The 12,092-nt window shown below is 39.2% G+C and overlaps 1 protein-coding gene across 3 annotated transcripts in view; it reads right to left on the bottom strand.

Annotated features, from left to right (window-relative positions):
• Window positions 1-1,593: 1,593 nt before the first annotated feature.
• Window positions 1,594-12,092, bottom strand: part of LOC6611795 (guanine nucleotide-binding protein subunit gamma-e) — a 38,716-nt gene continuing 28,217 nt past the window's right edge. The window contains exon 3 of one of the 3 annotated variants that reach the window (XM_032718657.1): window positions 1,594-6,064. In XM_032718657.1, the coding sequence (XP_032574548.1) occupies window positions 5,461-5,715 (255 nt within the window). In that variant the 5' untranslated portion in view covers window positions 5,716-6,064 and the 3' untranslated portion in view covers window positions 1,594-5,460. The remainder of the gene's footprint in view (window positions 6,065-12,092) is intronic. The other 2 variants (XM_032718660.1, XM_002036281.2) reach the window with 2 other exon arrangements.

Genomic DNA, 12,092 nt, shown 5'->3' with positions numbered 1-12,092 from the left:
ACTTTAAGTTCATGCATTGCAGTTATGCGCTTTAATTACCACAAAATCAGTCAATTTCACACATACAGTTATTAATCACATTTAAGTCATTGTCATAAAGTGTAAAATATCGAACTGAACTGATTTGCATGCACAAAAGCCAATTTATAATCGCATATTCATCCATCGGCCGGCCATTGTGTTTCAGCAATTGTCAGTGCATTCTGCGGCATTGAAATGCTAATTTGATTGTACATCCAAGTATGCGAAATAAATTTGACAGATTTTCTGTATGCTTTGCGCCTCGGGGACTCTCTTGAATGTGTTAAACCGACCTCAGATTCGCATTAAACCCTTTATTTCGAACGCTGCTATACCAAAGGCAACCAAATCGAACCGTGCTCAATATGGTTCGGTACCACCCACAGTACTCGTATCCAGCTGGGAAAGGGTTTGCAATCTGTTTTGAAAAGACCGCATACCGTGCTCCTTACAAGAGTGAGAAATAAATACTTGATAAACCAGAGATGGGCAATAAATACCCAGGTTACTGTACAGATGGAGAGAGAAGGATACCTTTTCGTTCTGGCCTCCTGTCCGTTTTTATCGCTTCAGTTAATTTAGTTAGTAGTAGTTTAGTGTTTAATTTAATCTTTATTTATTTTTGCAGCATCTGAAATAATACACATTTTCCAAACCCATTTAGTTTGAAACAATTCCCAGCCATTGCAAAGCGATAATCAGGCGCATGACTCATTGTTTTCTGGCAGACAAAGGCGAGTAGCAAATACCAATCCATTTTCTAAACGAATTTAGATGCCAGGCTTTGCTGGTCATTGGCTCCCGATTGATTTGCTTAGCCAAAGCGTTATTTGATCCCTCTTCGTCGTGAGTTATTTGGGCGACGTCATTTGGGTGTTTAAATTTAATTCTCCCATAAAAGACGGGAAATGGGTTTTTTGTAAGGCCCAATAGACTCAACTAAATGGATAATCCATTACGCATACGCACCGTTTGCTAATTACTTGAAACATGTTCTGCAACAATTGAACAACTTGATGAAACTCAAAAGAGGAACTTGGCTCGGCTGAAAGTTTTATGCTTATCCGGCAAGCTGGCAAACTAGTAAGAAGCAAAAGTTGGCAACAACAGATGCAGTTTAAGAAACTGTCGCCGGCTGCTCTTTATTCCGTGATATCCTTTTATACTTACGCCAAGAGCAATTGTCAGGGCAGGAATGCTGAAATAAGGTTTAGCCCCAAGTTTTTTACGGCATTCGCTGAGAATTCGAGGTTAATCTGGAGAAATACATTTAAATTTGCTCAACACGAAGCTCAAGCGCAATTATGTACAGGCCAAAAAGCAGATATACGAAATAATACCAACTGAATACGATAAGTATGGAACTTAGGCAAAGCATGGCAAAGGAATAGGGAAAGCACAAGGCATCAACAGCATCATTATCAAAGCACAATCATCATCATCATCAACATCAACAAGTCGGGGGAGGATCTTAGCACGGTCGGGAAAGCTTCATCGGCTGACGGGAAATTTGGGGAAATAAAACACAATCGACATTTTTGTAGTTTTTGTTTTTTTTTATAGAGAGGGTAGTTTTTCTCCGCTAAGGATTTTCAAAGTTTACTTTTATTTAGAGAAGTTCCTTTAATGATAATCATACTTATGGTTTGTTTTTCAATTTAGCTCTTTGCCTCTTGCTTACTGTGGTTTTTTAGTAGATGTTTTTAACAGCTAAATACATGTTCGTTATATCATACTATTTGAGTTTCGTGTTTGGTTTCTTCCAGTGTACTCCTTTCTCTCACCTATTCGTGTGGTTTGTTTTTGCATGGCTGCGTTAAAATTCTCTTACTAACTAGATTTAGCTTTGGTTTTGTTTTTTTTTCTAAATTATAATTGTTTTGTTTGGTTTGCTTTGGTTTCTGGTTTCGCCTTGGTTGTAATTCGGCACCGTGATTTTGTTTGTCTGAGTTCGCAATTCGACAAGTTTAAGAATCAATCATATCATATAAGTTTTAGAATCGTAATCTATATGTCCATATATCTTAGTAATAACGTCACTTAATACCCTAAATTGTAACAATAATTTTTTTTACTGGTAAATAGTACACACATTTAATAAATACACATAGTAATATTTGCCATAAGGCGTATCGTAAATATTGAGTTAATCTTTAATCGATAATATACTGGTTTGTCCATATATAATTTAAACACTTTCAATGAACTGTAACGTCAACTTAGCGCCTAGACAATCGTCTTCTTTGTATTTACCTAGTTCGACTTTGGCCTGACATCGCTAGTCCTCTGCTCAAGGCAGCACGCGGTAATCGCAGCTTTTGGCACATACTGTACTTCTGCCCCTGTGCAATTGTCCACTGCCTTCACTTATCTGCTAGATTCAGTAATTGAGTTCGCGTCGATTCATTTAACTTGCAATAACGGTTGGTGTAATATTTCTATTGCATATATATTTATATATTTAGATTTTAATAGTTAATTTTATTTTTAACATTTATATAATTGCATATGATAATGCCTAAACTTGCTGGAAAATGATTAAATTTATCCTCTGCTTAACATTTCCATCATTCCGTCTATCCTTTCACAAATGACCCTCAACATTAATTTTTCTATGGCTTGCATTTTTCTGCCTAATTCTAATGCGATTATTTAACGATTTTCGATTAAATACTGTCAAAGTGCTAGAACACCTTTCGAACGAGCTTTTTCGGTGCCCCATACCCAGTCGAAACTGTTGGAAAATCGTATGTTATCTAATCGAAGGAAACTTCTCAAGAACTTCTCCTTATCTGGTCGGCGACACTTGTTCAATTTTGGCGACACCCTCACACCCATTTTACCGAGACCCATGCTCGGCTACTCAGCGTGCTTAGTGTTCTCTTGAACGCATGTACAATTCCGCGTGGAACCTAACTGGAACTGGCTAAAAGTCATCAGTCTGAACTGAGCTTGGGGCACAAAACTGAACTGCTCTTGCGTACAAGACTATACATATATTTATATATATTTATTTATTTATTCAACTTGAACTTCATGCTTTGATTTTAACTTCCAAGCAGACGTAGACACCTGAAGGATATGAAGCATGCAAGTGAGGTCTGGCCACACTGATTGTTTCACATCCAATGGCATTCGACCGGTCTGTGAAGCATGACAATGGTGTTAGGTCATTGCCAGTCTTCAAGCCTTTTGATTATACTTTACTAAACCATTTCATTTACTTCCCTATATGCCAATTCGTCGAATGAGTACATAATATATCGCTTTATATACGTTTTTTTTGTAACCACCAATACCTTATTTTAGTTTTGTGTGTTTGTTCTGCTCAATTTTGGGATGCAGCTTCTGTGTTCTCGCCCTCTGATGGTCTGATGTTCGATCTTGACGTAGCGGATTGCTACTTTGTGCTGTTTGTAATCCTAATCGTGTTCCATTTCCACATCGTTTTGTCGGCCAAAAGGTTCGTTGTTGGAACTTGGGCTCCATGACTTGATTTCCTTACGATTTACCTCTGTTTCGTAAGCTATTGTATTCTGATGCATCTTATTCTCTGCGGAACTTCTCGTCTCTTTTTATTCATTTGTTTTCTCGCCTTACGATGGCTTTCATCTGCATCGTTTGCTGCTTATTTGTAAGTTTCCTTTTCTGCTTGTTGTAATTGGAGTTTTTGTAGACTTTTGCGCGACTTACTTATAATTAATTTTACGCTCACTGCTCAATTTGCTACATTGTTTCTCAACTTAACATTATCATTTAATGTGTTTATTTTAGTCGCTATATAATTGAAGTTTTTTCATTAAGATTCTGTTTCATTTATTTATTTTTTTTTGTAACCTCAGTTTGTCGTTTCACTAATTTCAAGTATGTATCGTGTTGAATGTATTGTGTTTAAGTGTTTTGATTGTTGTCTTTTTCTTTTCATCTTCTTGTTCATCTTAATGGTAAAAACATATGTTTAACTTATTAATGGAAATCATAGCGATAAGCTGAACTTAGTATTTTATTAACGTAAACTCATAAATCGTCTTTGCTAGATATTTTTATGAATTTTCTTCAAACAGCTGAACAGCGCCTTGTTTTTTGGGAACCACCACTGGGGCTCGCCCTTTTTATATTGTATATAATAGTTAATAATATAATATAGTTTACTCTTGTTCGTTTTGTTTTGTCAAGTCCATTCCGCGTTTCGCATATAACATATAAAGTTTCAGCTGACTTTTGTGGATCTCTCTAAAGTTTTCACTAAGCTGGTTCATCTATGATCCATAAAAATGTTTTGGGTCTTCTTCCATAGTTAGTTGTTCTTATATGGTTTTTAAGTGTTTGTGTATGTTGTCTGCGTATATAATAATGTCCCGCTAGTTGATCGTAAACATATTTGTTAAAACTAAATATAATATTATCATCCTCGAGTAACTACAGCGTCTGCCTTTAAATAGCTCGTTTGCCTAGCATATAACTATAAGTATGTTGTATATAAAATTATAATATCCATATATTCGTATATACTATATGTTTAATTAAGTAAAACAATTGAATTTCTGTTTGGTTAGCGTTTGCCTGGCTACCAAATAAAAAAGCGCTACTCAAAATACGAATCTACTTAAAGAGTTAGCCCTTGATCTTAATCGCATTCTTTTGAATGGTGAAAAAGTTTTCTCTAAACAAAGTATTATCTATTTCGATCAATTAACCGTTTTGGGGGTAGTTTTTTAGACAAGCTTTGCAGGAGAAACCCTTTATAAAAGTTGGTAGATCTTTTGGTTTCGCATGGGATTCGAGGGCGTTTCTAAGGCTTCTTGTTGACTCTACTGATGATGGGTGGGTTACATTTATCAAGGCGCGTGCCCATATTCTTGTTTATGACTGATATGATTGAATTAGCGTTGTCGACTACTATGTTTTGTTTTTGGTTTGGTTTTGGTTCGGGTGGGATTGGATGATGGAATGCGATGTCGATGATAATGTGTGCAAAGAAATACATAGCGATATAAAACAGAAACTTCTAAGAATGTATGGCATGCAAAAACGACTAGGAACGATAGCTAGAAAGAACGAAGAGGGATGAACGAGCGAGTAGAGTTGTAGAGAAGTAAAATAGACGAGCTTAAAACGACGAGAGAGGAACGACGAAAGATCGACAACGATGAGGAGCGCACGATGATGAATCGAGTTCGTGATGGAGTAACGAGTAGCGAGTACCTTGTGCCCGTACTCGTTGTTTTCTGGGTGTTCAGGATGTTTTTCTCTGTTTTCTCTGCATTCGTTTCGGGAGGCTAAGTTCACACAGAAGCATTTGCTGAAGTTCGCTGCTTCCACGACGCAGCGAATTTTGATTATTTTTATTGAGATGAGATTGTAAGAGTGTGGGCATAATTTTCACAACTTAAGCCTAGATCGAACTCATACCAAGCAACACCCGATGTCCTTCGCCACTCAGTGCCACCTCCTGCGGCGGTAGGTCACCTGTTCGTTGACCAGCTGCCAGAACTTGGCATTTAGCCAAAGGACGAACAGGAGCAGCTGCATCAGTAGCGGCCATTGCTGCAGCTCGTACCGCGTCCTTCGCACCAGTTGCTGCAGACGTTGAACGCTCCGCTTGCCCCCGCCGCCCAGCGACCGATCGACCGGCGGCTCATAGCTCAGGTTGTAGTTGTAATAGTAGTAGTAGTTGTTGTTGTAGTGCTGCATCTCTACCGGCACCAGATCCGGGGATTCACCCAAATCCTGCCCCAAAACTTGGCTGCTACATCGGCTAGGGGTATCTAATTGCTGGTGATGTTGAGGCTTTGCCTCAAAGGTATATGGATTGTTTTCTGTTCCAGTTGCTGTTGTTGTTCTTGTTGTTGTGGTATGAGTCGTGGAATGGGTTACATTATTATTGTTTGGCTGGTTATCATAATTATGGCGGTATTTCTGTGGTTTACGATAATATTACATAATAACGCATTTGCCCTTTTCGGCCCACGGATTGTTCTTCTTATCCGGCGCATTGATCAACGGATCGTTTTTCTCGTTCTCCTCGATGAACGAGCGCATTCTGTAACGAAGTTTGTTTATAAATTAGATGTAAATAAATAGATGTGTAAGTTAAATAGTATTATTTACAATTACTTTTATTCATTACCTATTCTCATTGTGTGCTCGTCATAACTACTGAAAATTTACTATGCAGTTTACTCAATACCTTAAAGAGCAGTTTATAAATTTGGTCCGACTTCGCTCACCTTTACCGTAAAACTTTACTGAGCTCCAGCAATTTAATTTGGTAATCTCGTGCTTTAAAGCTCATAAAATGTGTAAGCTTCTGGTGCTTTGTTAGAAATCAAGACATTTTAAAGGTATAAATACAAAAGGGACATCCATCCGCACTTAAAGCTAAGCGGACATAAACTTGTAAGTACCCCACTTTTAAAGTGGAAAAGGTTGGGACTCGTGTCTGAATGGCAAGAGGACAGCAGATTTTATGTTAATCCACACGCAGATGGACATTAAAATGTTTGAACAGTTTGCACGCGCCGAGGAAACTAACAATTCAAAAGCTCCTTTCGTTTCCTTCGCCGTTCGCCGAAATATTCGCATATAAATTTTGACATTGTTGTTTTTATTTTTTTTGTGTAATACGCTTATCCTTTGGGCCATAAAAATGGTGGCCCTGCCGTTTGCATTAGTCCCTTACTTTATGTGCTCTGTCTGACTGCCAGACTCCTTCCCATTGGACTGTTTATCTATTTTTATTTCGTTTTCCCTGCTGCTTCTCTCAAGACAAAACATTTCGTTCTTTTCCCTTCCACTTTTATTTTATTTGCAATATTTGCAAGAATTTATTTATTGTGTTTGCGAGGAGCAGAAAGGAGCTTGAAGGCACTCGCTTTGGCAGCCAAGAAATAGACAGTTTGAGAGACAGTCGACTGGGAATGAGTTTTGCATTTCAATTTGTTAGTTTCGTATCTTCCTGTCTCTTACTTTTACCTTTTTTTCGTAAGTCTCTCAACAGGAAAATCTACTTCATTGTTTTCTTGTTAATAAGAGTTTTACCGAAGTTCTCAAATTAAAAGAGCAGAAGTGATGTACCTGTACCTGGGAAAACTTTCCTGTAAAATTTATCATAAATTTGTAAAATGCACATTAAGTTAATCCAATTTAGTTACCGTACTAAATGAATGAACAGCAACAAATATTTTAACACATAATTTCAAAGAAGCAAAGTATTTTTCTCAAACAGTTTACTTTGGCTTCGATTAAAATTTCTATTGAATGCCACACTTCATAGAAATGATTTCTTTTGTGCTGGTGAAATCTTATTTTATCAGAAAAAGGAAAATGCCTCGGGCACTTTTCCCATCCCCAGCCCCAGTAAATAAATACTTTGATTGCTTTCTGCACTTTCCGGCAAACAAATTGCATATTTCAGAAGCGGCAGCTATTTGTGGCTTTATTTATCGGACAAATGTTTTCTTTTGGCTTCTTGACCAAATCCTGCAGATGTTCCTCGCCTCTAAACTCCCCTTTCCACTTGCCAGCATTATAGTAAAATTTATTTGTGTGTTTGTTGGGGTTGTGTGTGCACTTTCATTTGACCGCAAAATGCCTTTAAACATTGTGGGTTTACTTTGATGTCGTGTTTGTTCGATTAAATCTATTAATTTGCATTGCATGTGGCAAGGTGTTTAGATGTTTGCCATCAGTGGTGCTGATTGTTCCGAACTACCCCGTTTCACTGATGCCTACTGCATGGATCTCAATTATCGCATGCCAGGGTGTGCAGGTGGGCTCCGCCCCTCGTGTAATAGTAGGCGTGGCATGCATGCATAATTTAACTTAACAAGACCATGTCGTCGGCAGCGATGTCCTTGTTACACCGGTGTCGTTATCCTCATGCCAGTGCTCTGGATTTTCTCTATTTCCTTGCTCATTTTCCGCATCAACAGAGCAAAAGGCAATGTCATGCCAGCGGTTGGGGATATATGTCCCATGGAGGACTGCCTAAAACAATGCTCCCTGCCTACCGCTTTGCCCCCTGCCCATTTCCCTTCCTATTCGTCCTGGCTAATGGGCTTATGACTTTGCGGTTTCAGCCCGTGCAAGCGGGAAAACTCAAAACACACACACATACACACTTGGAGAAAAGTAAAGATGAAAATCCACAGAGCTTAGGAAATATTCTTTTTGGTTTTCTGCTCTTCTCTCTGCTCTTTTTTAAGGGTAAACAAAGGCCAAGGGTTTTCTGGGGTTCGAGATTCGGCTTGGCAGTCAAGGCCAGGTCGAAGCGCAGTAAACAAAGTTGTTATGATGACGTTGGATATTTGGCAGCCGCAGAGTAAATTTGGAAAATACCTAGGGAACTTGGACCTTCTGCCGACCAAGGTTATATAGACTCCAGCCTGACTCTTATCATTAAACCCTTTTAGTAAGCGTGTTGCTGAACATGCATTTTTAATGAGAGTATCAAAGCGGATTGAAAAGGGCAAGGAACAATGACATGGGACCTCTGGAATATCTGGTGTACAAATTCAGATCAAAAAGACGCAAAAATTAAGTAAGAGCAATTAAAATATATTGCCATCATAGAGGCTCCCCTAACTTTGTTAGAAGCCAAGAAATAGTCTAGAATTTCGCTCTTGAGTTTTCCTTTTGCCTTCGGGCTGCTCAGACCAACAAGTGCATGACATCATTAGCATCTGTGATGAGTTTCCCTTGTCTTGGAGAACTTTTCTCATAACACAAGTAGGTAATGGGAATGTAAGTAAAAGTAGACGAAATGCCACAGGGGGACATAAAAACTTTTATTCGTCATCTGCATTTAATTTGAGTGCCTTTGCCGAACATCGTGCCTTTGCAAACACAAGTTGATTGCCTCTCAAACTGCCATTCAGCGGCGAACACATTGAAAACTAATTCAGCAGCCGTTAATTTAATATGTTGACCGCAAGACCATGGTCGTTCCCTGTCAGGTCTGGAGACCCTTTTACTAACCTCAAGCCCCACATGGCCATGTCGACCATGCTGGGCTTTTATGTGCTAATTGAAATGCCTCACATTCCCCATTCTGCTTTTACATGTTCATGTATTTCCTGGGTGGAATGGAGCTCAGAAGTGAATAATTGTAAGAGCCTGGAATGAAAAGTCATTTGGACGCACTTTCCGACATCATGACTGAGTTCCTGACAACATTTTGCTTTTAGGGTTAGGCGATTGATGTTCTGTGGCGAATAACAATGAAACGAACAGAAGATCGATCCATAAACGTCAAAAGATGATGAAAATTAAACAATAATGGAAATCGCCGGATGTATGCATTAGGAGAAATTAATTATTAATTTACACAATACAATTGAATGCATATAATGGGGTGAAGATAAATAATTTGATACTATAAAAATGGAATTCAAAATATAAAGCGTATTTAATTTTGTGTAATCTCTAAGGGAATTGGAATCAATCCCTAATTGACAGAAAACCAGGCACCGTTATCTGATTGGCATTGAAACGAAATTAAATGTACGTTAAATTCATGCTGATGACTTCGATTAATGAAGTAATTTGTGTTACATATCTCCCAGCAAAAACTTCGATTCGATTTTATGGTCTAGCTAACCCACATCAATCTAAGCCCAGCGGAATGAGAGACACACGCACAATCTATAATTAAATGCGAAATCAACATTTGGTATTCCTCCCCTTTTTCGCCCGAAACCATCCAAGCAATCATTTACCTTTGAAAGTTTTCTACCTGTTCCGGTCTGTCAGCTGCACAAAAAAACATAAATACGATGTAAATGTTGATTTATGACAACCACAAGCACACGCAAATGCCACTGTGCGTATACGTAATCACACGCAATCTTAAGCGCCCGAAAGCATGCTACAAAAAGCATTATTTATCGATGGCAGCCGCAGCAGCAGAGGCCGGTCGAATTCGAAAGCATTAAGCTTAGATCCAGCAGCTTAGAAATTAGAATTGCCTGCTTTTCCAAAAGCCCAGAGCTCACCTCAACCCAAAACCCATAAAAAACCCCAAACGCTGTCACAGCTCCCACATACATTTCATATTCAGCTTGGGTAAACAAATGCGTCAGCCACATGTCAATTTGCATCTGCTTGTGTTTTCCTCTGTCTGCTCGCCTCTATCTCAGCCCCAGCCCCTCGATTCAATTGGGTTGGCACACATTGTTTATCTTTGCCACGCATGTGACAGAAATGAAAAGCTTAAAATTTCATTTGAAGCCTATTATAATTGTTTACACACCACGGACGGTGGGGGATATCCGAAAACATTCCTACTGCTTTGCTCTTCCATCAGGTATCCATTATATTTCATTTAAAGTGTACAAAGTGGGAAATGCTCTTATAAATGTTTTATCAAAACAAAATGGCTTATGTTTTTCTAAAAATGTATTAGAACTTTTACCACCACTAAATGTAAATAAACTCGAAGCAGGGCATTTCGGAGTATCATTATGGAAATAGAATATTCATGTCCTCAGCTAGTTTTCATACACTCATATTTAGAAAGTGTTTCTTGGCACGACCTTCGCCATAAACTAATTTCTAGCTCACTTCACCCTCACACACACACATGTGCACGTTCTCATCCGGATCAAGGTGTGTGTGTGTGTGAGTGTGTGCCACGGCCTTCTGCTAAATTTAGCACACTTTTAAGCGCCACAGCAAGAAAAACAGAATTCCATCGCCGAAGAATCGCAAATGGTACTTAAAACTCAGCAGACAAAACTTTGAGGGTCTTCCTTCCATAATTTACATACACAAGCATATATATGTGTGTGTGAGCGGTCATGTGTATGTGAGTGCCTGTTTTGGTATTTGTAAGCCACCATGCTCTTGTACTCTCTCAGCTAATTGCATTTTAATGCGCATTATTTAGCTGCCCATTACATATTTCTCAGGTGCTTGCAACACAGAAATATGCATAAAATTCCGCTGTCGTTGTTTGTTTATCTATTTAGCATAAATAAATTGCATGTGGGATATGCAAATTCGCCGTTGTTACACACGCTAAATGGATGTGGATGCATTTTATTAGGTAAGCTGTGGGCGAGATTTGCATACCTAAGATGGAGTGAAACGGGTGGATACTGCCAGGTGTGCACAAATCATGGCGGTTGTGCTGAGCTATAATAAAACTTGTGTAAATATATGATGGGCAGCGCTCTAATATGCTTATAGTGCATTTTTTATAGCTCAGTTTTAAATATTTAAAGTCAGATTACTGAGTAGAGTGGTTGGCTTTAAGCAAACTGCAAGTCACGATTGCTTTCCAAAGGTAGAATAACTCAATCAGAATCACAAAACACCGAATTGTGCAGTGAATTGCTAAACGCCAAGTCAAGAATGAACAACTGTTAGCAGACGTTCGTCTGACTGGGTCATTGTTTGCACTCACAATTGGCAAGAAAGTGAGCGGGGAATTTCGTGGCTTTCGCCTTATCCAATCTGTCCATGTCATATAGACCGAAATGCACAAAACGCTAATCGTTGGGCCAGAAGGATGGCCCCCTACCTGATCCACTCAATGAAGGGTATCATTTTTCCCCTTTTCCTTTGCATTCGCTCCACTAAGAAACAGCTTTATTATGCACTAGCCGACATCCAAGCCCCTCTCGTCTTCATTTTTGGCCCACCACAAAAGTGTGCTCGGCATTTTCTTAACCATTTCCTTGGCTCGCTGGCATTCTTTTGCCCCCAGGCTCAGCCTCAGTCACTACTGCCTTTTCATGAATAACAAATCAGGCTAAAAGACAAAATCTTTTCCACACCCCAGCCCGAGCCCCACATTCTGCCGCCGGATTCTAGGATCTGTAGGATTCCGGAGGTCGGGGTCCATAGCCTGAACGGGCAAAAGCCGCAAGTTCTATGCATAGAAAACTACGCCGAGCACGATGACGAGGATGAAAGCCTTAAAAACAAAAAGCAGCAAGAGAAAAGGATGTTTAGCGTGGGGGAGGTGGTTGGACTGGGCATAGGAATGGCTGGCAGGAAAGGGCTCGGCCGGTCCACTTTCGTTGAATTGAAAAGAAATTGTGCAAAAAACACTTGAGCCGAGCTCT

Source organism: Drosophila sechellia, chromosome 2L (genome assembly GCF_004382195.2).
Source record: "Drosophila sechellia strain sech25 chromosome 2L, ASM438219v1, whole genome shotgun sequence".
NCBI classification, from domain to species: Eukaryota; Metazoa; Arthropoda; class Insecta; order Diptera; family Drosophilidae; genus Drosophila; species Drosophila sechellia.
Note: the sequence above shows the minus strand (reverse complement) of the source record. Positions and strands in the feature narration are given on the sequence as shown.